Source organism: Rana temporaria, chromosome 13, assembly GCF_905171775.1.
Source record: "Rana temporaria chromosome 13, aRanTem1.1, whole genome shotgun sequence".
Lineage (NCBI taxonomy): Eukaryota > Metazoa > Chordata > Amphibia > Anura > Ranidae > Rana > Rana temporaria.
The window spans coordinates 9,745,624-9,771,634 of record NC_053501.1 but is presented as its reverse complement, the minus strand read 5'-3'; the positions used below and the strand labels follow the sequence as shown (position 1 = coordinate 9,771,634).

Genomic DNA, 26,011 nt, shown 5'->3' with positions numbered 1-26,011 from the left:
TCGATCTCTATATGCTCTCGTAGAACGCTATTAGATCTCTGTATTCGCTTCTAGAACTCTTGGATCTCTGTATTCACTTCTAGAACTCTTTAGATCCCTATATGCCCTTTTAGATCCCTATATGCCCTTTTAGATCCCTAAATGCCCGTATAGAACGCTATTACAGCGGTGGCCAAAAGTTTTGAGAATGATACAAATATTAATTTTCACAAAGTCTGCTGCTTCAGTGTTTTTAGATCTTTTTGTCAGATGTTACTATGGTATACAAAGTATAATTACAAGCATTTCCTAAGTGTCAAAGGCTTTTATTGACAATGACGTAAAGTTGATGCAGAGTCAATATTTGCAGTGTTGACCTTTCCTTTTCAAGACCTCTGCATGCCGTTGTTCATTTTCTGGGCCCCATCAGGCTTGGAGTTTGTCGGAATTTGTGGGGGGGGGGGGTTTGACACCCGCCTCTTGAGGATTGACCACAAGTTCTCAATGGGATTGAGGTCTGGGGAGTTTCCTGGCTCTAGACCCAAAATGTTCATGTTTTGATCACCAAGCCACTTGGTTATGACTTTGGCCTTATGGCGAGGAGCTCCATCATGCTGGAAAAGTCATTGCTCATCACCAAACTGTCCTTGGGTGGTTGGGAGAAGTTGCTCTCGGGGGATGTTTTTGGACCATTCTTTATTCATGGTTGTGTTCTTACGGAAATTGTGAGTGTGCCTCCCACTCCCTTGGATGAGAAGCCCCCACACATGACTGGTCTCAGGATGCTTTACTGTTGGCATGACACACGACTGATGGTGGCGCTCACCTTTTTTTTCACCGGACAAGGTTTTTTTCTGGATGCCCCAAACAATCGTAAAGGATTGTCAGAGAAAATGACTTTCCCCCGGTCCTCAGAAGTCCAATCCCTGTACCTTTTGCAGAGTATCAGTCTGTCCCGGATGTTTTTCCTGGAGAGAAGTGACTTCTTTGCTGCCCTTCTTGACACCAGGCCGTCTTCCAAATGTCTTCTCACCGTGTGCCGATGTCATCGCACCTCTCTGCTGCCATTCCTGAGCAAGCTCTGCATTGGTGCTGCCCCGATCCCGCAGGTGAATCAACAGCCCTGGAGTTTACTGGACTTTCTTGGGCGCCATGACGCTTTTTTATCACAAATGCAGTGGAAATGTTTTTATTTTTGGGGGATTACGTTTATTTTCATGGCAAAGAGGGACTTTGCAATTCATCTGATCACTCTTCATAACATTCTGGAATTATATGTGTAGCACCCTGATGTCTAGGAAGGGTTGCTCCTAAATTTACCTGACAGGTATCATTGCCTTTGGCCGATTGTGAGGGATCAATTGATTTCACTCTAATGCCGCGTACACACGATCAGACATTCCGTCAACAAAACCGTGGATTTTTTTTCTGACAGAATGTTGGCTCAAACTTGTGTTGCATACACAAGGTCACACAAATGTTGTTGGATCTCTATATGCCCTTACAGAACTCTCTATTGGATCTCTATATGCCCTTACAGAACACTCTATTGGATCTCTATATGCCCTTACAGAACTCTCTATTGGATCTCTATATGCCCTTACAGAACTCTCTATTGGATCTCTATATGCCCTTACAGAACTCTCTATTGGATCTCTATATGCCCTTACAGAACACTCTATTGGATCTCTATATGCCCTTACAGAACTCTCTATTGGATCTCTATATGCCCTTACAGAACTCTCTATTGGATCTCTATATGCCCTTACAGAACTCTCTATTGGATCTCTATATGCCCTTACAGAACTCTCTATTGGATCTCTATATGCCCTTACAGAACTCTCTATTGGATCTCTATATGCCCTTACAGAACTCTCTATTGGATCTCTATATGCCCTTACAGAACTCTCTATTGGATCACTATATGCTCTTATAGATATTTAGATGGCAGTCTACTGATTCAGATTTCTTATTTCAATAAAAATTCTTTAGTGGAAGTTCTGAAATTCTGATTACACTTGTCGCATTCATAGAAGATGAGTCTGAGGCTCAACAGTAAATAACAAGAACATCTCAGTGTTTTTCGGTTTGACGCTGCAGCCACCATGTTGGATTGTTAGCTCTGTGGTTCAGTTATCTGCCTCCTGGGGTCTGCTGAGGGCCTGCTGGATCCAATAACTCAGCAGCGTTTGGCTTGCAGGTTGTCCCCCCTGTATGTACTGTTTTATCATTTTGTTACTTTTGTCCACAAATGATGTCCCTTACTTATAATTGGAATGCTGGTCTGGAAACTTGTATATGTTATCATAGAAATCTTAGATCTTTATACGCTTCCACAGAAATATTTCGCTTGGAGGGGGGGGGGGGGGGTGAGCATGCAGATTAATGGTTGTTTTTTTTGGGGGGAAAGATGGGATTTTTGCTGACACATAATGCTCATACATCTGGGGGGGGCAATATTGCATGGTTGCCCTGGGCTCTAGATAACCTTGTCCCGGCACTGCCAATCACTGTGTTTATTCAGAAATGTAAGGGGCTGGTAAATTACATTACCACTTCAGCCACTCATCCTGAAACATCATCAGTGCCCGCGGCAGAGGAGGGAAGCCGGTAGCGCTGCAAGATGGGGGTACTGAGCTGCATAGGGTGTGCCTGGGCACACCTGGCACACCCTGTGCGCACGCCTTTTAATGCTGAAGAGACGTTATTTTGTATTTCTCTTCTGCATTCAAAATCCTGACTGTTCTCCAGCTTTTATAATTTATATTTTTCCATAAAGTTAACTTTCTCTATTGTATGTACTGTACACATGGATGTTTGCAGACGACGAGCATGGCAGTCTTCGATTGTATCTGAATCTTCCAGGTACAGGAAGTGTGCATGTTTTGCATATGATCTGAAAGCAGCAAACACAGAATTAATCAGCGCTCGCTTTGGCCGCGTAAAGTTTCTAAGTTTCTGCACTTGGCATAATACTGCCACTTTTTGCAATGACTTTTTGACTAATCCTAATTGTGTCGTCATTCTGAGTAACGGATAGAAAAGCCATAAGTTTTGTGTAAAGACCTGATGCCCAACTTGCAGCTCGGGGGCCACATGAGACCGTTTTGGGCTCTTTTTGGACAACCCTCGGTGGCCATCTGTGTTTTCTTTATCTACGTGTCTTCTCAGGCTACTGAGGGAAAAATATTCCATAGACTGATTATTATTATTATACAGGATTTATATAGGGCCAACAGTTTACGCAGCGCTTTACAATATTTATTATTATTATTATTATCATACAGGATTTATATAGCGCCAACAATTTACGCAGCACTTTACATCAGGGAAGACAGTACAGTCACAATACAAATCAATACAGGAATGATCAGAGGGCCCTGCTCGTTAGAGCTTACAATCTAGAAGGGAGGGTCAAGTGGAACAAAGGGTAGTTAGCTGTGGGACATGATCAGATGGACAGTTGTGGGAAGGGTAGGCTTCTCTGAAGAGGAGGGTTTTCAGGGATCCTCTAAAAGCTAATAGAGAAGGAGATAGGCGGATAGATTGTGGTAAGGAGTTCCATAGGCTTGGAGAGGCTCTGGAAAAGTCCTGGAGACGAGCATGGGAGCAGGTGATGAGAGAGCTAGAGAGTAGGAGGTCTTGGGAAGAACAAAGAGAACAATTAGGTTGGTATTTAGAGACTAGGTCAGTGATGTAGCTGGGGGCAGAGTTGTGGATGGCTTTGTAGGTAGAAAAGTCATGAGTTTTGTGTAAAGACCTGATGCCCAACTTGCAGCTCAGGGGCCACATGAGGCAGTTTTTGGCTCTTTTTGGACAACCCTCGGTGGCCGTCTGTGTTTTCTTTTTCTAGGTGTCTTCTCAGGCCACTGAGGGAAAAATATTCCATAGACTGATTATTATTATTATACAGGATTTATATAAGGCCAACAGTTTACGCAGCGCTTTACAATATAAAAGGGAGACAATACAGTTATAATACAATAAAATACAAGAGGATTTAGAGGCGGTTCACACAGGGGCGGCAAGACTTGCCGAGCGACTCGGCCAGGCGATCTGCCTGCGACTTCAGAGGCGACTTGAAAAATTACTTCTGTATTGAAGTCAATGCAAGTTGCCCTGAAGTCATCCCAAAAGTAGTACAGGAACCGTTTTCTAAGCGACTTGAGTCTCTCCTATTGGAACGGTTTCTATAGTACGGAGCGCGACTTGTCAGTTGGCTAAGTCGCCCCTGTGTGATCCGGCTCTGAGAGGTTACTAGCTGTCAAATAGGTTGGTTTGATTAATTTTTTATGATCAATAATAATGTAATATATATATATATATATATATATATATATATATATATATATATATATATATATATATATATATATATATATATATATATATATATATATATATATATATATATATATATATATATATCCCTAAAATAATTCTACAGTAAGGATTTTTATTGAGAAAAAAAAAAAACATGTCCTACTTTCCAGCTCTGTGTGATGCCTTTGCACAGAGTAGCCTGATCCCCCTTTATTTTTGGTCCCCCGTTGGCGGTCCTAGCTCCTCCCGCCCTGCCGCGTGTCCCCGATAAGAAGTCTTTTGGCCAATGGCTCCTGCTGCTGTGTAAGCCAATGAGGAGAGAGAGAGACCCGGGAGAGCCGCTGCTCTTGTGGACATCGCTGGATCGGGATGGGGCTCAGGTAAGTGTGTCTGCAGTCTGAGGCCATCCCCTTTCACACTGGGTCGCTTTGCAGGTGCTATAACACTAAAAATAGCGCCCTGAAATAGCCGCTGCTGTCTCTCCAGTGTGAAAGCCCCGAGGGCTTTCACACTGGAGCGGTGCGCTAGCAGGACGGTAAAAAAAGTCCCGCTAGCAGCATCTTTGCCACGGTGAAGGAGCGGTGTGTGTGTGTGTATACTGCTCCTCCACCGCTCCTGCCCATTGAAATGAATGGGCACCGCGGCTAAATCGTTGCATTTGTAAGACCCCTTTCACACTGAGGCGCTTTCATGGAGAAAAAAAAAAAGAGCTTGAAAAGCTTGCGAAAACCTATTTTCATTAAAATTAATGAATGCTTTCACACTGCGGCGGTGCGCTGGTGGGGAGGTAAAAAAACGCTCCCTCTCCATTGAAATGAATTAAAAGCTCAGTGTTTTACTGGCAGTTTTAGAAGCCCCTCGGTATGAAAGGGGCCTAAATTTCGAAAGTCAGTATAAGGGAATAGTATAGGAAAAGCTCTGTGTGGATGGTACAGTGGCATGCAGCATATGGATAATATAGGAGGGGGGTGGTGTGCTGGGTATGGAGGATATAGGGGGTGTGCTGGGTATGGATAGTATCGGGGGGGGGGGGGGGTGCTCGGTATGGATGGTGCAGTGGCATGCTGGGTATGAATGGTATGGAGGGGGTGCTCTGTATGGATGGTGCAGTGGCATGCTGGGTATGAGGGGGAGAAGCTCAGTATGGATGGTGCAGTGGCATGCTGGGTATGAGGGGGAGAAGCTCAGTATGGATGGTGCAGTGGCATGCTGGGTGTTGTCGGTATAATTGGTTCAGTGGCATGCTGGGTGTGGATGGTATAGGGGGGGTTGCTGGTAGGGATGCTCTGTATGGATGGTATAGTGGCATGCTGGGTATGGATAGTATGGGGGTAGTCAGTATGGATGGTGCACTGGCATGCTCTGTATAGATGGTGCAGTGGCATGCTGGGTATGGATGGTATAGGGGGGGTTGCTGGGTAGGGATGCTCAGTATGGATGGTACAGTGGCATGCTGGGTATGGTGGCGGGGGGTATGCTCGGTATGGATGGTGCAGTGGCATGCTGGGTATGGTTGGTATAGGGGGGTGTGGTCGGTATAATTGGTACAGTGGCATGCTGGGTATGAATGGTACAGCATGGTGCACAGGATCCAGGCCTTGTGTGGGTGCGGTGACTTGAGTATGTGAACGAGGCCGGTTGAGCTGTAACCTGAAACACTTCATTACATTGAACACAAATAGCGGATCGTCTTACTTCTTCTGATCTCCAACTCTCCCAGGATCAGATGGGGGTTGTCATGGCTCCTGTTACTGAAGTACCTGGCCTCTGACCACTTTATACAGTATCTCTCAGAAGTAAGTACACCCCTCACATTTTTGTAACTGTTTTCTTCTATCTTTTCATGTGACAACACTGAAGAAATGACACTTTGCTACAATGTTGTGTAGTGAGTGTACAGCTTGTATAACAGTGTACATTTGCTGTCCCCTCAAAATAACTCAACACACAGCCATTAATGTCTACACCGCTGGCAACAAAAGTGAGTACACCCCCAAGTGAAAATGTCCAAATTGGGTCCAAAGTGTCAATATTTTGAGTGGCCGCCATTATTTTCCAGCTCTGCCTTAACCCTCTTGGGCATGGAGGTCACCAGAGCTTTACAGGTTGTCACTGGAGTCCTCTTCCCCTCCTCCATGATGACATCACGGAGCTGGTGGATGTTGGAGACCTTGCGCTCCTCCACCTTCCATGTGAGGATGTCCCACAGATGATCAATAGGGTTTAGGTCTGCAGACATGCTTGGCCAGTCCATCACCTTTACCCTCAGCTTCTTTAGCAAGGCAGTGGATGTCTTGGAGGTCTCTACAAGCTGTACACTCACTACACAACATTGTAGATACAAAGTGTAATTTCTTCAGTGTTGTCACATGAAAAGATAGAAGAAAATATTTACAAAAATGTGAGGGGTGTATTTACTTTTGTGAGATACTGTGTATTCAGAAGACATCAAACGGGTTATATCGGACCCTGCTCTCCAAGGAGCTTACAATCTAATATTTTTTCCTGCAGTTGTACACGTAAATGGAGTGACTTCACCTGATATTGAATGGTCTGCAGGTTTTATTTGAGTTGTCGGAGTGCCTAGAGCAGGGGGTCTCCAAACTGCGGCCCGAGGGCCATATGTGGCCCTTTTGCTAGCCTGAATCCGGCCCTTGGGGCACAATTCTTTCCACTGATATGAGGCACTATTCCTCCCACTGACACCAACAATGGGGCACTATATCTTCCACAGATACCAATGATGGGATACTATTCCACCTACTAATAGGGGGAATACTCCTCTTCCTATTGACCACCAACCCTGAGGCCATATTTATTCTCACTGATGCTGGGCCCGTGACTTTTTCTGCCCCTGCTGGCCACAATCCGGCCCTCTTAAAGTCTGAAGGACAATAAAGTGGCCCTTTGCATGATAAGTTTGGACACCCCTGGCTAGAGGATGAAGGTACCAATGCAAAGCGAATGGTGTCCTTGGTGGAAGTTGAATCCAGGAGTCCGGTGCTGCTCAACCCTCCTCTACCATACTGCCCATTGCATCTCCTTTTTTATACAGAGGTTCCCTCTGCTTATATTTTGCCTTCCCTGTTTTCGTGACCATTTTTTAAATTTTTTTATTTTAATTTTTTACATCTGATATAAAATATTTCAGTGGTGAATGAGTGGGCCTGTTTAGGACAGTCCTGCAGGACATGGGGACAGAAGAGGGACAGTTATGTAAATCCTCCGGGCACACCGCTCCGCCCTCGTCTATTTGGCATTCCGAAGACAAAAGCTGGAAGCCGAGACGAACGTTATTGTGAACACAATCCAGAGAGCCAGACAAAAGGCGAACGGGCAGTGCCGATCCCCTCTCCAGAGACCCCCCCCCCCCCCCAGCACCTGTCTCCGAGTGACAGCCTGACGCAGCACGTAGAGGAAGACGGGCATTTATAGAATCCATCGTCACCGGCAACATATGGCAACTCGCCGTCACCATTTACATCACCTTGTGTGGCCGGCACGCCAAAAAAAAAAAAAAAACACAAAACAGATAAATGTAGCAAAAATGGAAACAAGATATAAAAGGCAAAAAAATGCAGAATGGGAAACAAATTAATGAAAGCATTTTTTTTTTGGTGGAGAGGGATTAGAACCCCTGGCAAATTCTTATTGCTGTCTCTGAAGGGAGATTGACCCCTCTCTATTTTGTTATATTTACCCTTATCATGGAAAGTGAAAGAAAATCCCAAATTTGGGTTGTCCCTACAACAGGAGTAGGGACAACCCTCTCTAAATGTGTGTGTATGTATGTGCAGGGCCGCCATCAGGGGGGTACAGGCAGTACACCTGTAAGGGGCCCGGAGGTCCCCAGGGCCCCAGATGGCAACCCCCCCCCCTTCTTTTTTTTTTTTTTTTTTATAAAAAAAAAAGTATATATATTTTTTTTATTTATTTAATTTATATATATATATATATATATATATATATATATATATATATATATATATATATATATATATATATATATATAATTATTATTAAAGGGCCCAGAGGTCCCCCAGGGCCCCTGGATGGCAACCCCCCCTTTTTTATAAAAAAAATTACATTATTTATATATATATATAATAGTAATTTTTTTTTTTTTTTATAAAAAAGGGGGGGGGTTGCCATCCAGGGGACCTCTGGGCCCTTTAATAATAATAATTATATATATACTTGTTTTTATAATTAAAGGGCAATCCCCCCTTTTTTTTTTTTTTTTTTATTAAAAGGTCCAGAGGTCCCCAGATGGCAACCCCCCCCCCTTTTTTAGAAAAAAAAATAGAATTTCGCCGAAAATATTGTTGACGTCAAAATGAACATAATTTTTAGTAGACTAAAATACAACTAAAACTGAAATGACTAATGCCGCGTACACACGACCGTTTTTCCGGGTTCTAAAAAATTAAGTTTTTTTTTCTTATGTAGTTAAAAACGATCGTGTGTGGACTCCAGAGCATTTTTCACGATCTAAAAAATGGGCATTAAAAATTTCGAACATGCTCCTATTTATTCACGACGTTTGTCGTTTTTAAGGTTGTAAAAAATGGTCGTGTGTGGGCTTTAACGACGTGAAAAAAAACGCGCATGCTCAGAAGCAAGTTATGAGACGGGAGAACTCGTTCTGGTAAAACTAGCATTCGTAATGGAGTAAGCACATTCATCACGCTGTAACAGACAGAAAAGCGCGAATCGTCTTTTACTAACACAAAATCGGCTAAAGCAGCCCAAAGGGTGGCGTCATCCGAATGGAACTTCCCCCTTTATAGTGCCGTCGTACGTGTTTTACGTCACCGCGCTTTGCTAGATCATTTTTTTTTTTTTCACAATCGTGTGTAGGCAAGGCCGTTTTAAATAATCGGGTTGAAAAAAAAGTCTGTTGCTCAAAAGAAGCTCCTGCTCCTTTTTGAGAGACCAGATTGGCAAAAAAAAAATTTCCAGCACCTTAAAGCGGTCCTCCACCCTAAAGTGGAGTCCCGCTGATCGGAACCCTCCCCCCCTCCGGTGTCACATTTGACACCTTTCAGGGGGGAGGGGGGTGCAGACACCTGTCTAAAGACAGGTATTTGCACCCACTTCCGGCCACACGCTACGGGCGAAAGACGGGCATTCCGTCACATCCCGTCTGTCGCCCGTTGTGTGCTGGGAACACTCGGCTCCCAGCACACAGCGTGTGAGCCAATCGGCGGGCGCAGCGCGACTCGCGCATGCGCCGTAGGGAACCGGGCAGTGAAGCCGCAGCGCTTCACTTCCTGGTTCCCTCAGCGTGGATGGCGGGGGGAGCAGCAGAGTGACGAGCGATCGCTCGTGCTCTGCTGCGATCGGCGCTGGACTCCAGGACAGGTAAGTGTCCTAATATTAAAAGTCAGCAGCTGCAGTATTTGTAGCTGCTGGCTTTTAATATTTTGTTCCCATGGCACATCCGCTTTAAGTATAATGGCGCCCGAATGCACGTTTTTCAGCGATTTGGAATGGTGAGCATAATTACAGCAATTCTGCCTGCGATTCCAATTTACCTAATGTGAATGGGCGCAAAGGCATATGATATTTGTCATTTTATTATTATTATTATTATTATTATTTTAATTTTTTTTTAATGCATATGTTACTTTATGGTTTTTGGGTCCCATATGCCAATGTAACTTCAACATCCTCTCTTTCTTCTACAGGTGAAAACCTTCGGTCCATGCGGTGCTGAAAATGAAAATAAACTGTCCATGTTCATGGATCTGATAGACGGAGTCTTCCTAAATAAGATTATGCTACAAATGTAAGTATCGAATCCTGTGTGTGTAATAAAACTGAACTCCGGGAGAAGAACAAATCATCGAAATCTATTGGTCCTGTGTGTTCTTCTCGGTGTGTTTTGTGTGTTTCCTCCAGATCTGTGCAGTGATCCAGCGTGAGACTTCCTGTAATAAAGACCGCTCTCTGCTGCCCTCTCTCCTTGTGCAGGGGGACTGGTCTCGTCTCCGCCCCCTTCCTGTAATAAAGACCGCTCTCTGCTGCCCTCTCTCCTTGTGCAGGGGGACTGGTCTCGTCTCCGCCCCCTTCCTGTAATAAAGACCGCTCTCTGCTGCCCTCTCTCCTTGTGCAGGGGGACTGGTCTCGTCTCCGCCCCCTTCCTGTAATAAAGACCGCTCTCTGCTGCCCTCTCTTCTTGTGCAGGGGGACTGGTCTCGTCTCCGCCCCTTCCTGTAATAAAGACCGCTCTCTGCTGCCCTCTCTCCTTGTGCAGGGGAACTGGTCTCGTCTCCGCCCCCTTCCTGTAGTTGGGCCCCTCCCACATCTCTACTTTCTGCACAGGCTATGTACAGCAGTGATCATGTCACTTCTACAACGTAGTACAGTGGAACCTTTGATTTATGAGTAACGCGGGTTAACAAGCGTTTTGAAAGGCAAGCAACTTTTTGCGAGTGTTGTCTCGCAAAACAAGCAGAATTCAAGCTAATGGGGTGTGCAGTACCACATTTGGCCAGAGGTGCGGGGGGCGCCGGTGACACTCGGAACGGTTCGGAATAACTCCATCAGCCGAGCTGTCCCCGAGACTCTCTAGTGCCACCCCACCACCTCTGGTCACATGCGGTATTGCATGCCATAGAAGTCAATGCGGAACAAATTATCTTCATTTCCATTGACTTCTATAGGGAAACTCGCTTTGATATGCGAGTGCTTTGGATTACAAGCATTCTCCTGGATCGGATCATGCTCGTAATCCTAGGTTCCACTGTATCAGAGTTTGCAAAGGCATTTGATGCACAGAAAGTGGATTTATATCCGTTTTTCTATTAAGGCAGTGGTCTCCAAACTGCGGCCCGGGGGCCGGATGTGGCCCTTTGCTTGCCCTTATTTGGCCCTTGGGGCACTATTTCACTAACTGACATCAATGATGGAGCAACATTCTCCCCTACTGATGCCATTAATGGGGCACTATTCTTCTCATTGATCTCAACAATGAAGCACTATTCCTCCCATTAAAATCAATGAAGGGGCACTGATGCCCGAGCATTGACCACCTACTTCCACTGACCACAGTCCGGCCCCCCTAAAGGACAGTAAACCCGCCCTTTGCTTAGAAAGTTTGGAGACCACTGTCTGAAGGAAATTCTTTAAATTAAGGTTATTGTACCTGGAGATATAGGCCCGGATTCAGAAAGCCCGGCGTTACTTTGTGCGGGCGTAGCGTATCTCGGATGCGCTACGCCGCCGTAACCTAGTGGGGCAGGTTCTGTATTCAGAAAGAACCTGCGCCCTAAGTTACGGCGGCGTAGTGTATGAGGGCCGGCGTAAGCCCGCCTAATTTAAAATAGGAAGATGTGGGCGTGTTTTATGTCAATTCAGTGTGACCCCACGTAAATGACGTTTTTAACGAACGGCCCCCGTCCGTGGACGTATCCCAGTGCGCATGCTCTAAATTACGCCGCAAAGCCTCATTGGTTTAGACGGGAACGTACCGTATTTATCGGCGTATACCGCGCACTATTTTGCCCTGAAAGGGTGCGCGGTATACGCCGATACCCGCTTTCCCGCGCTGAATTTGAATACTGCGCCGGCATATACCGAGCGCAGTACACTCGTGTATCTTCGGGCAGTTCCGGCGCCTCTTGCGCTGACATACAGGACGTCACCACGAGAGTAGCCGAGCCTGCCCGACGATACACGAGTGTACTGCGCTCGGTATATGTCGGCGCAGTATTCAAACTCGGCGCGGGAAACGAGCGGGGAGGACGCGAGGACGCCGCAGAAGGACGCCGCACCCGACGAAGAGGACACCCGAAGCCGCAGACGGACGCCGGACCCGACGAGGCCGCCGATGGACGCCGCGGAAGACACCAAAACTGTAAGTACAAAAAATCTTTTTTTCACAGGAATCCGGGTCAAGTTTAGGGGTGCGCGCTATATGCGGGAGCGCGCTATACCCCGGTAAATACGGTAACTTACGCAAAGCCCTATTCGCAAAACGACTTACGTAAACGACGCAAAATTCGACGCTGGCCCGACGTCCATACTTAACATTGGCTACGCCTCATATAGCAGGGGTAAGTTTACGACGTAAAAAAAATGCGCCGGGCGGACGCACGTTTCTGAATCGGCGTATCTACCTAATTTGCATATTCTACGCGTAAATCTCTCGGAAGCGCCACCTAGCGGCCAGCGTAAATATGCAACTAAGATACGACGGCGTAAGAGACTTACGTCAGTCGTATCTTAGCCAAATTTCGGCGCATCTTGCTTTCTGAATACAGAAAATAGATACGCCGGCGCATGCTAGAATTTACGCGGCGTATCAATAGATAAGCCGACGTAAATTGTTTCTGAATCCGGGGCCATACAGTGAAACCTTGCATTAGGAGAATGCTTGTAATTCAAAGCGCTCGCATATCAAAGCGAGTTTCCCCATAGAAGTCAATGGAAACAAAGATAATTAGTTTCACATTGACTTCTATTGCATGCAATACCACATGTGGCCAGAGGTGAGGGGGGTCACCGGAGAGACTCGGAAATACTTGGAGACAGCTCTGCTGAACTCGGAATGCCTCGGACAGGCTCAGAAACGCTAGGGAACGGAGCATAATTCTGAGTATTTTCAAACGGCTCAGAATCGAGTGTCACTGGCACCCCCGCACATCTGGCCAAATGCGGTACTGCACACCGCAGAGGATTGAATCCCGATTGTTTTGCGGGACAACACTCGCAAAAAAAAAAAACGTCCTCGTCTTTCAAAACGCTCGTAAACCGCGTTACTCGTAAACCAAGGTTCCACTGTACTTTAAACAAGTACTTCTTCTGTCAAGTTAAGGGTGGGGGAGGGGGGTCCTATCAGGTCCAGGTGTGGGGTACTGTGGGATTCAGTTTTCATTGTGTGCGATGGCTAGATGGTTTCTGTCTCTGGCAGCACCGGGGCTTTGAGCTGCATATGTCGGCCTTGTCACACCAGGCGGCTCCTGCCTTGGGTTTTACCTCTCACGTTTTTAGTGGCCACAGAGTTCTCTTTTTGGTTAGTTTTAACTCTGTGCCATTTTTATCTCTAACACCATCCGCGTATCTCAACCATTTCCTCTCCAGCAGAGATGGCGTGTGACGCTGCGTCTCTAACTGACACGCTGATTCTCCTACTGGTGTGAGCTCTGCGACTTGTGCGATCTCATCTGCTGCTGAATGTGTCAGTTCCTGTGTGTCCTCAGATTGTCGAAATATCTCCGTTCATGAGTGTCCCTTAAATGTCGGGAGGTTGCCAATCCTGGGTGTCCCCCCAGTTGTAGGAATGTCTCAGTTCCTGGGTGTCCCCCCAGTTGGTGAAATGTCTCAGTTCCTGGGTGTCCCCTCAGTTGTTGGAATGTCTCAGTTCCTGGGTGCCCCCCCCCCCAGCTGTTGGAATGTCTCAGTTCCCGGGTGCCCCCCCCCCCTGGTTGTTGGATTGTCTCAGTTCCTGGGTGCCCCCCCCGGTTGTTGGAATGTCTCAGTTCCTGGGTGCCCCCCCCCCGGTTGTTGGATTGTCTCAGTTCCTGGGTGCCCCCCCCCACCCAGTTGTTGGAATGTCTCAGTTCCTGGGTGCCCCCCCCCCACCCAGTTGTTGGAATGTCTCAGTTCCTGGGTGCCCCCCCCCCCACCCAGTTGTTGGAATGTCTCAGTTCCTGGGTGCCCCCCCACCCAGTTGTTGGAATGTCTCAGTTCCTGGGTGTCCCCCCCAGTTGTTGGAATGTCTCAGTTCCTGGGTGTCCCCCCCCCCAGTTGTTGGAATGTCTCAGTTCCTGGGTGCCCCCCCCCCCCGGTTGTTGGATTGTCTCAGTTCCTGGGTGCCCCCCCACCCAGTTGTTGGAATGTCTCAGTTCCTGGGTGCCCCCCCCCACCCAGTTGTTGGAATGTCTCAGTTCCTGGGTGCCCCCCCCCCCACCCAGTTGTTGGAATGTCTCAGTTCCTGGGTGCCCCCCCACCCAGTTGTTGGAATGTCTCAGTTCCTGGGTGCCCCCCCCAGTTGTTGGAATGTCTCAGTTCCTGGGTGCCCCCCCCCAGTTGTTGGAATGTCTCAGTTCCTGGGTGCCCCCCCCAGTTGTTGGAATGTCTCAGTTCCTGGGTGCCCCCCCCACCCAGTTGTTGGAATGTCTCAGTTCCTGGGTGCCCCCCCACCCAGTTGTTGGAATGTCTCAGTTCCTGGGTGTCCCCCCCCCCCCAGTTGTTGGAATGTCTCAGTTCCTGGGTGTCCCCCCCAGCTGTTGGAATGTCTCAGTTCCTGGGTGTCCCCCCCAGTTGTTGGAATGCCTCAGTTCCTGGGTGCCCCCCCCCAGTTGTTGGAATGTCTCAGTTCCTGGGTGCCCCCCCCAGTTGTTGGAATGCCTCAGTTCCTGGGTGCCCCCCCCCCCAGTTGTTGGAATGTCTCAGTTCCTGGGTGTCCCCCCCCCCCCAGTTGTTGGCATGTCTGTTCCTGGGTACCCCCCCCCCCCCATGTATAATTATGTGTACATTATATGTACAGTGGGCAAAATAATTATTTGGCCCCCTGCAGATTTTGTAACTTTGCCCAATTACAAAGAAATAAAGGGTCTATAATTTTTATCACAGGTGTATTTTATATGATAGCGACAGAATATCAACCGAAAAAACACACAATACAAGTGTTATAAATGGAGTTGCAGTTGAGTGAGTAAAATAAGTATTTGATCCCCTACCCACAATAATTCTCCCCCCACAGACTGGCTATTGTAGGTGCTCCTGTGGCACACAGATTAGTCCTGTCAATGTAAGAAGGCCCTCCTAACGACAACTCGTTATGTGTATAAAAGACACCTGTCCTCAGAATCTCTTTCCTCCAATCACATCTCACCATCATGGGGGAGACCAAAGATCTGTCAGAGGACGTCGGGGGAGAAGATTGTAGATCTGCACAAGGCTGGAAGGGGCTACAAGACCACCAGCAAGAAGCTCGGCGAGAAGAAGACAACTGGGAGAGATTTATTCATAAATGGAAAAAACATAAAATACCCATCAATGGCCCTCAGTCTGGAGCTCCATGGAAGGTTTCTCCTCATGGGGTGAGGATGGTCATGAGAAAAGTGAGGGATCCGCCCAGAACTACACATTGGGGTGCCATTTAAGGAGTAATGGCGTCCCGCTTTTTGCTGCGATTTGGAATCTCCGCCTGCAATTCAAAACGTCTAGATGTGAATGGAGCCGAAGGGTTTACAAGCACTATGGGCTAGATTCAAGTAGCCCGCCGTAAGTTTGTGCGGGCGTAGCGTATGTTATTTACGCTACGCTGCCGCAACTTACACGGGCAAGTGCAGTATTTACAAAGCACTTGCTCCGTAAGTTGCGGCGGCGTAGCGTAAATGGGGCCGGTGTAAGCGCGCCTAATTCAAATGAGTATGAGGGGGGCGTGTTTTATGTAATTGGCTGGTAACCCGACGTGGTTGATGTTTTCTTTATCGTTACATCACGGGACACAGAGCGGCATTCATTACTATATGGTTATATGGAGTACCTTCAGGTGTAGACACTGGCAATCTTCAAACAGGAAATGCCCCTCCCTATATAACCCCCTCCCATAGGAGGAGTACCTCAGTTTTTACGCCAGTGTCTTAGGTGTTAGTCATGGTTTAGCTTGCCTCCGCATCCTTGGGATTAGGTGAGCTACCGGTTCTGTCCAAAAAAGCCTGCGCGCTAAAGTGGTCAGTAACCGGACCCCAAACCCTTGGGGTATAGCCCATAATGCTTTCTTTTTAAGAGAGCTGGACCCTGGGCCCAGAACTTAGAAACCTTTGGGGCGCCTAATGTTTTCTGTTTGCCAGGGTGCTGTATGGGCCCAGGACAGTGGATCCTTCATGGAAGAAGAAGGTTCCCAGGGCCTGAAGGTCTAGACATCCCCACGGAGGGGGGGAAGATTGGACCTCTTGCTTGGCAAAGTCCTGCGGCATGGAGCAGGTAAGTAAGGGGAAAAACCTGCGGGGCTTGGCTCTTAGCAAGTTTTTTCTGGGAGGTCACAGGGGACATGCCTAAAGGTTATGCATTGCATCTGGCAAACCAGTCACATATCATGAAGATAGGATGGCTCTATATGTTATAGTTCCCCATAAAAAGTGACCTCCCTGGTAGTGTTGTAAAAGCTGTGAGTGGGGCCTTTTATGTACAAGTGTATGTGTGTGTCAGAGAGCTATGCTTACCTGCAAGCCTCCAGGCGATGCTCTATCCAGTCCTCTCCCTCATGCCTGCAAGGCAGGCAAAACGCTGACCTCCTCGTGTGTTCACAGGCCTGCGGCTGCAGGAACAGAGAGGCCCTTCCTCCCAACCCCCCGTCGCGGGCGCGCGCGCGGTGCGCGTGCACGTGTTATAGACGCATTTGGCGCCGTTTTAGCTGGGGAGGAAGGGCGGGTCAGTGGTTTAAAGGAAGGGGCGGCCCTTCCTTAGATGCCACAGCTCATTCATTTCTCTGGCTTAAGGGAGGAAGGACTGGAGGGAAGCACGGGCGCTGAGGACACACAGTGGCCAGAAAGAATACTACAGTCTTCAGAAGATTGTGGTTTAGCCTAGGAATAGGCTGGTTTTCTTTTCCATCTCATAGTCTTTTCTTTGGCAATACTACTCAGGGGGATAGAATGTTTTTTCTTGCCTAGATTGAAAAAAAAAAAAAAAAAAGAAGAAAAGTTTTTCTTTGAAAAAAAAAAAAAAAAAGGTGTCATCTAGGGTAGAGGAAACATTTTTTATTCCCCAAACAGGTGTTTGGGCATTTAACTATTATAAGTCCCAGGTACCAATAAGTAGCAGGTGTACCTCGGTATTGTACTATGGCATCAAGATCAGAGGGTACAAAAGGTGGGGATTCCCCCGCAGAGTCTGAGGTCTCGGATAGAGCTATGCCGCTGCTTTCCCCACAGGGAGCCGTTGGGCCATCGGGGTCTGGGGCTAGAGCTGACGCGAGTCAACCCAACCCTAAGGTGGTCACGGAAGAGGTGTTACTCGCCTCTTTAAATGAGATGCGGAGAAGCATGGGAGAAATGATAGCCGCAGCCATGCGGGGTAGTAAGCGGAATAGATCTCCGTCACCCGTGCGCGGACCCTCGGAAGAGGAGGTCCTTTCCTCTGGGGAATTGGACGACCTCTTGGACAGAGACCAAGTAGGTTCAGGGATCGAAGATCCGGATACAGAGGAGTCTGGGGCAGTCTCCCTGAGGGAGAGCTGGTGGATTCAGGGCTTGACGGACTTGGTCCATAAGGCATTCAACCTGCCTGTACCAGATCTCCAGGTATCGACGGTTTCAGCTTTGGGCTCACTGAGGGCGCCTCAAAGCAGGGCTGTGTTTCCGATCCATCCTCTCTTAGAGGGAGTCTTGTTCCAAGAGTGGAACAAACCAGACAAGGTTTTCTTTCCACCTAAGAAATTTTCTGTCTTATATCCTATGGAAGAAAAGTTTTCCAAGAAATGGGCTTCTCCTGCAGTAGACGCAGCCATCTCATGTGTTAACAAATCGTTAACATGTCCTGTAGAAAACGTACAGGTTTTCAAAGATCCAGTTGATAGACGCTTGGAAGCCCTACTTAAGAACTCCTTCACTTCTGCAGGGGCAGTAGTACAGCCAGCCGTGGCTGCGATTGGAGTCGCTCAAGCTTTATCGGATCAATTTAAACAAATGCTTGAACTTATTCCTGCCGAGCAGGCAGAAGAATTTTCGGATGTCCCTAAAGCCATATGTTTTACGGTAGACGCAATCAAGGATTCTATCCAACAAGCGTCACGTTTATCATTATCCCTTATCCATATGAGAAGACTCTTATGGTTAAAAAGCTGGGAGGCTGAGCCCCCATGCAAGAAGCTCCTGGCAGGGTTTCCCTTCCATGGAGGACGGCTCTTCGGAGAGGACTTAGATAAATACATTCAGACCATTTCAAACGGCAAGAGTACTCTCTTGCCAACTAAGAAGAGGGTTCAGGGGCCTGCGTTTAAACGACAGTCCTCCCCTGGGCAGGGGCCCTCTAATGCCAAGCAGTATCGACGGCCTCCTGCAAGAACAAACTTCGGCTTCAACAGCAGATCAAGAGGACAGGCTGTTAGGGGCAAGAGGCAGTGGTTTCGCAAGCCGGCAAAACCAGCCCCCAAGTCTACCTCATGAAGGGGCGCCCCCACCCACGAAGGTGGGGGGAAGGCTGCGACTCTTTTCGGAGATTTGGGAAGCCAGCATTCCCGACGAGTGGGTACGGTCTTCCGTGGCCACAGGCTACAAGCTAGAATTCCTAAGGTTTCCTCCTCCTCATTTCCAGGAGTCGAGGATTCCAAACGATCTGGAGAAAGGAGCCGCATTAAAGTCGGCTCTAGATCATCTACTTTCCCAGGAAGTGATAGTGGAGGTACCAGTCCTGGAACAGGGGCTGGGTTTCTACTCCAACCTATTCATCATCCCAAAGCCCAATGGAGATGTCAGGCCAATTTTGGACCTAAAGATGGTAAATGCATACTTAAAAATCCGCTCATTTCGGATGGAATCCGTGCGGTCAGCAGCTGCCACACTCCAAAAGGACGACTTCATGGCGTCCATAGACATAAAGGATGCCTACCTTCATGTTCCAATTTATCAGCCACATCAAAGATATCTACGCTTTATGGTGGCTTCGCGTCATTTCCAATTCGTGACACTTCCCTTTGGGTTGGCTACGGCCCCCCGGGTGTTCACGAAGGTTCTAGCTCCAATCCTAGCCAAGCTAAGGATCCAAGGGGTCACGATCCTAGCATACCTGGACGACCTCCTAGTCATAGACCACTCGTCTCCCGGCTTGGAACGAGCAGTGGCCCTCACGGTCCAATACCTCGAGAGGTTCGGCTGGGTCCTAAATCGAGAGAAGTCAGCATTCCAGCCCACAAGGCAGTTGGAATATCTCGGCATGAGATTAGACACAGAACAACAAGGGGTGTTCCTACCTCTGAGGAAGGTCAAAGCCATCAAGGAATTAATCCTACTGGTTCTAAGCAAGAAAGAACCGACTATTCGCCTATGTATGAGATTACTAGGCAAGATGGTGGCTACTTTCGAGGCGGTGCCATACGCCCAGAGCCACACTCGCATCCTGCAGGCAGCCATCCTGTCAGCATGGAGCAGAAGGCCACAGGCCTTGGATATCCCGTTGCCTCTCTCATCAAGAGTCCGACAAAGTCTGTGTTGGTGGTTAGACCCTCAGAATCTACTGAAGGGGAGGTCTTTCAGCCCAGTGGCTTGGAAGATAGTGACCACAGACGCCAGCCTGACGGGCTGGGGAGCGATTGTGGATGGTTCCACTCGCCAAGGTATTTGGACAAAGCCAGAGAAGCTTTTACCCATCAACATCTTGGAGCTCAGAGCTGTTCGACTAGCCCTCAGGGCTTGGACGTCGAAATTGCAGGGGCTCCCGGTGAGAATTCAATCAGACAATGCCACGGCAGTGGCATACATAAATCACCAAGGGGGGACCAGGAGTCAGGCCACTCAGAGAGAAGTGAGCTTGATTCTCTTATGGGCAGAGGCTCATGTGCCCTGCATATCGGCAATATTCATTCCCGGAGTGGACAACTTTCAGGCGGACTTCTTAAGCCGCCAGACTCTATGGCCGGGGGAATGGTCTCTGCATCCACAAGTCTTTCAAGCACTCTGCCAAAGATGGGGAGTGCCGGACGTGGATATCATGGCATCGAGACTCAACAAGAAACTAGACAGGTTCATGTCCCGCTCAAGGGATCCGATGGCCTGCGGAACCGATGCGTTGGTTTGCCCTTGGCATCAGTTCAAACTTCTTTATGCGTTTCCCCCGCTCCAGTTACTACCCCGCCTGCTGCGCAGGATCCGGGTGGAGCACATACCAGTCATCCTGGTAGCTCCAGCATGGCCCAGAAGGGCATGGTACTCACTAATCTTAAGGATGGTAGTGGGAGACCCTTGGACTCTTCCTCTACGGCCAGACCTGCTATCGCAAGGTCCGATCCTCCACCCTGCCTTACGGCATCTAAATTTGACGGCCTGGAAGCTGAATCCCTGATTCTCAGGGGTAGAGGTCTGTCTCAGAAAGTAATCTCTACCCTAATCAGAGCCAGGAAACCGGTCTCTAGGGTGATTTATTACAGGGTCTGGAAGGCCTATGTAGGCTGGTGTGAGTCCAAGCGATGGCTTTCTCGCAAATTTACCATCGATAGAGTATTAAGTTTTCTCCAGCTAGGAGTGGATAAAGGATTGGCATTAAGCACAATCAAAGGACAGATTTCTGCTCTGTCAGTGTGGTTTCAGCGGCCGCTGGCCACCCACTCGCTGGTTAAAACCTTCCTTCAAGGGGTCTTACGTATTAGACCTCCAGTTAAATCCCCGCTTTGTCCGTGGGATTTAAATCTTGTTCTGTCAAGTTTACAGAAACAACCGTTTGAGCCGTTGGCTGATATTCCTTTGGTTCTACTGACAAGGAAGTTAGTATTTTTGGTTGCCATAGTTTCCGCAAGAAGAGTTTCGGAGCTGGCAGCCTTATCCTGTAAGGAACCATATCTTGTTTTTCATAAGGACAGGGTCGTTCTCCGCCCTCATCCTTCCTTCCTTCCGAAGGTCATATCCAGTTTTCATTTGAACCAGGATTTGGTATTACCATCCTTCTTCCCTAAACCTACTTCCAGAAAGGAAGGGTTGCTGCATACCTTGGATATTGTCAGGGCCATGAAGGCCTATCTTAAAGCTACAAAGAAGATCCGGAAGACAGATGTGCTGTTCATTCTACCGGATGGGCCCAAGAAGGGGCAGGCAGCTGCAAAGTCCACCATTTCTAGGTGGATTAAGCAATTAATCACTCAGGCCTACGGCTTGAAAGGGTTGCCTCCTCCAGTATCATTAAAGGCTCATTCTACTAGAGCCATGGGCGCCTCCTGGGCAGCACACCACCAGATCTCTATGGCTCAAGTTTGCAAGGCGGCAACCTGGTCTTCTGTCCACACGTTTACAAAATTCTACAAGTTGGACGTAAGAAGGAATACTGATACTGCCTTCGGGCAGGCAGTGCTGCAGGCTGCAGTTTGAGACCCTCGGATTCCGGGGGCTCCTCTTTTTTTGAGTTAAATTTAAAATTTAAGATTATTTTTCTCAAATAAGTTGGATTTATTATGATTTGAGTATATCTCTAAATTAAATCCTTTTGTCTTGGAGATGTTCTCCCTCCCCTCATTGTAAGCATTGCTTTGGGACATCCCATATAGTAATGAATGCCGCTCTGTGTCCCGTGATGTAACGATAAAGAAAAAGAGATTTTTAATACAGCTTACCTGTAAAATCTTTTTCTTGGAGTACATCACGGGACACAGAGCTCCCACCCCTCTTTTGAGGACCATTTTGGGAGGCATACTGCTTGCTACAAAACTGAGGTACTCCTCCTATGGGAGGGGGTTATATAGGGAGGGGCATTTCCTGTTTGAAGATTGCCAGTGTCTACACCTGAAGGTACTCCATATAACCATATAGTAATGAATGCCGCTCTGTGTCCCGTGATGTACTCCAAGAAAAAGATTTTACAGGTAAGCTGTATTAAAAATCTCTTTTTTCCCGAACGGCGCATGCGCCGTCCGTGGAATTTCCCAGTGTGCATTGCTCCAAAGTACGCCGCAAGGACGTCATTGGTTTCGACGCGAACGTAAATTACGTCCAGCCCTATTCGCGAACGACTTGCGCACACAACGTAAAAAATTCAAAATTCAACGCGGGAACGACGTCCATACTTACGCCCAGGCCCGGATTTACTCCCTTTGCCACCCCAAGGCCGGGTCCTTCAATGCCGCCCCCGCAGTACAGGGAGGACATTATCCCGCCGGGGGACTTTCTTGGCAGGACACTGAGAAGCGGGGGGGGGGGGGGGGGGTTCGGTTGCTGACATTGAGAGGCGGGGGGGGGGGGGGTGCTGCTGCTGAAAATTGCATTGTGAAGCGGGGGGGGTGCTCACCTCCTCTTCCCTAAGTTTTCTCTCCTCTAACCATCCGTGACATGACAGGGGGGAGCTCCCGAAATTAAAGTGAAAGTGTCCTCTCCTCTCAGCCACAGTGCCGCCCTCAGCCAAAGCCTAACGTAAACGACGTTAAAAAAAATAGCGCCGGGCGTACGTAAATTTGTGAATCGGCGTATCTAGGTAATTTGCATATTCTACGCCGAAAACGATGGAAGCGCCACCTAGCGGCCAGCGTAAATATGCACACTAAGATACGACGGCGTAAGAGACTTACGCCAGTCGGATCTTGGGCTAATGTCGGCGTATCTTGCTTTCTGAATACAGAAAGAAGATACGCCGGCGCAGCTTTGAATTTACGCGGCGTATCAATAGGTACGCCGGCGTAAATCAATGCTGAATCTAGCCCTTTAACTTTAATTTTGGCATGCGTAAGCATTTGGGGGGGGGGGGGTTGTGTTAGACGACTCTCCATTTCTTCCTCTCTCTGAAAGTCGGTGACATTCACTGGGAACCCATGTCTGCGGTCTTCCCCGGCGGTGGTCACGGCGGGGCGCTGGGCAGTTGACCCCTTTTTTTTAGGTGATGATATTAGCAGCTGTTTGTAGACAGTGATCACTTTGTTTGTGGATGTGCGACCCCCAGAAGAAGGGGGGGGAAGTTGACAAAGCTGTTGGGATACTTTAAGGGTGATTAGCACCCCCCCCCCCCCCCCCGGACAGCTGAACGCTATACTTGCATGTGTCCGACACCCGAGACCCCCGGCTGCTATAATTGGCTAGTTATAGGATTTGGTGTCAGAAGAGCCGACTGCTGGAGAGCGCCGAGCCTTCTTCATAAACTAGGATTTACAATGTGACCGACTTATCCGGCATACTTTACATTGTGTCCCAGATTCACAACGTCGTATCTCTGAGTGTGAGGCGTCATATTTTGGCGCCTAAATCAAAGAATCAGATACGCCAGAATTTGTCTAAGATACGACCAGCGTAAGTCTCCTATGCCGCATATTTCCGCTGGCCGCTAGGGGCGTGTGCGCTGATTTACGCCTAGAAATATGTAAATCAGCTACATACGCCTATTCACGAACGTACGCCCGGCCGTCGCAGTACAGATACACCGTTTATGTAAGGCTTTTTCCGGCGTAAAGTTACCCCTGCTCTGAGGCGTAGATGAAACGTACCAATGTTAGGCATTGACGTCGGAACAGCGTAAAATTTTTCAAATTTTTACGTCGTTTGCGTAAGTCGTTCGCGAATAGGGCTGGGCGTCATTTACGTTCACGTCGAAAGCATTGGCTTTTTGAGGGTTAATTTGGAGCATGCACACCGGGATACTTTCATGGACGGCCAATGCGCCGTTCGTAAAAAGCGTCATTTACGTGGGGTCACAATAAATTTGCATAACACACGCCCACATCTTCCACATTTGAATTAGGCGGGCTTACGCCGGCCTATTTACGCTACGCCGCCGCAACTTTGGTTTGTGAATACTGCACTTGCCTGTCAAAGTTGCGGAGGCGTAACGTAAATAGGATACGCCCGCACAAAGATGTGCTCCCCTACGTGAATCTGGGCCTGTGTCTCTTGTTGCAGCATCTTCTGTTATTTTTTTTTATTTTTTACTGCATGTTGACTTGCACAGTGCCCATCTACCAGAATCTGGCGGCATTTGTGCGTATGCATGGTAAACCACATGCTTCGGGCTCTGGCAGGTGCCAAATACCTGTAAAGAGACCAGCAGCACATCTAAGCACATGTGTTTTAAAAAAAAAAATGGAATTTTTTATGCTGTGATTTTATTTTTATTTTTTTTCTACTCGCTGATCCCTTGCAGCCCATTTCAGCCATTTCCTGTCTACATACACTTCCTCCAGCCTCCACTGCGCATTATTTCTCTGGATTGTCCCCTTAATGATGAGAAAGATGGACCGTGCCTAAGCGATGTGTGCCTGCTCAGAAGTTTGCAGGATGCAGGTGACATGGTGACAACGCAGGAGTACAATTTTGAGGCAGTTGTCATCCTGTAACAGGAAGTGCCTGGACAGGGACCTTTATGGCAGGATCACTAGGGTTTGCTCAGTGCTGCAGAAAAAAAACTAGCCCTCTAGATGGAAAATGCTATGTGCCTGGCTATGTGTACCTTAACTGGGCGAATAAGTTCACCGGTGGCTCTCTAAGGCAGGGTTGGCAACCTCGGCCCTCCAGCTGTGGTGAAACTACAAGTCCCATGAGACATTGCAAGGAGGCATGATGGGATTTGTAGTTTCACCACAGATGGAGGGCCGAGGTTGCCTACCCCTGCTCTAGGGGGTGAGGAACACATTCATGGACGCCTGAAGCCCATATTTAAAGGGGTTGTAAAGCCGTGTGTGTGTGTGTGTGTGTGTGTTTGTGTTTTTTATTTATTTTATTTATTCTTTAAAAATAACATGCATATCATACTTGCCTCCAATGTGCAGTTCGTTTTGCACAGAGTGGCCCCGAACACCGACTTCTGGGGCAGCTCTCGTATCTCCTCCCCCGCATCAGATAACCCCCCTAGGACCGTGGTTCTCAACCTTGGGGGTCAGGACCCTCTTGGGGTCCAATGACAATTTGCCAGGGGTCACCGAATCCTGGGCTGTTCCTGAAGCTCACGCTGCTCTTTCAGCCTTTTCGTGGCCTCCCAGCTGGGGGCGGTCCCTGGAGCCCCGTGGCCTCCCCAGCTGGGGGCGGTCCCTGGAGCCCCGTGGCCTCCCCAGCTGGGGGCGGTCCCTGGAGCCCCGTGGCCTCCCCAGCTGGGGGTGGTCCCTGGAGCCCCGTGGCCTCCCAGCTGGGAGCGGTCCCTGGAGCCTGTGGCCTCCCCAGTTGGAGGCGGTCCCTGGAGCCCCGTGGCCTCCCCAGCTGGGGGCGGTCCCTGGAGCCCCGTGGCCTCCCCAGCTGGGGGCGGTCCCTGGAGCCCCGTGGCCTCCCCAGCTGGGGGCGGTCCCTGGAGCCCCGTGGCCTCCCCAGCTGGGGGCGGTCCCTGGAGCCCCGTGGCCTCCCCAGCTGGGAGCGGTCCCTGGAGCCCCGTGGCTCAGTTCACGGCATGGCTGGGGGGCAGAAACTAGAGGTCAGCTGACTGGTGAGGAATATGAAGCGCACTTTTGTGGTGTTAACGTCGTCTGAGACCCTCCTAATCCCCGTCCCTCTCCATGGGTGCTCAACCTGTGGCTCTCCAGCTGTTTCAGAACTACAATTCCCATGAGGCATTGCAAGCTACTGACTGTTAGCTACTGACTGTTACAAGCATGACTCCCAAAGGCAGAGGCATGATGGGACTTGAAGTTCTGCAACAGCTGGAGAGCCACAGGTTGAGCACCCATGCGGCGTCTACTCCATCGTTAAGAGCAATTGGTGGAGTTGGATTGCCATTGGTTGCTGCATCTCTTACTTTATTATAATTTAAAAATGTTCTTGATTTGTGTGGTGCTGCCTGATTGGCTGTTGCAGAGGATTCTGGGAGATGAGCAAATTGTTTTGGAGACGAGTTTAGTTTAATGGGAAGATTTAATTAGATGGTTTTAGTGAGTTTTATGTTTTGTAAGCCGCAACGTGTCGGGACCTGTCCTGTAATCCGGGGTGACGCTGGGTGACGGCTGATCTGGATGTCATCGCTGGAATTTGAGGAGGATTAATGTTCATAGTATCTGTTTGTTGTTGTATGTGTGTGTGTATCCGAGTCCTATCCATCTCACAGGACTTGTCTGCCCGCTGATCATCAGTGACCACAGGTGAGACAGCCC

The 26,011-nt window shown here is 48.5% G+C and overlaps 1 protein-coding gene across 2 annotated transcripts in view; it reads left to right on the top strand.

The window, feature by feature from the left end:
• Positions 1–26,011, top strand: part of CCDC88C (coiled-coil domain containing 88C) — a 150,168-nt gene that overhangs the window by 2,299 nt on the left and 121,858 nt on the right. For both annotated transcript variants that reach the window (XM_040332983.1, XM_040332984.1), the window contains exon 2: positions 9,993–10,093. In XM_040332983.1, the coding sequence (XP_040188917.1) occupies positions 9,993–10,093 (101 nt within the window). The remainder of the gene's footprint in view (positions 1–9,992; positions 10,094–26,011) is intronic.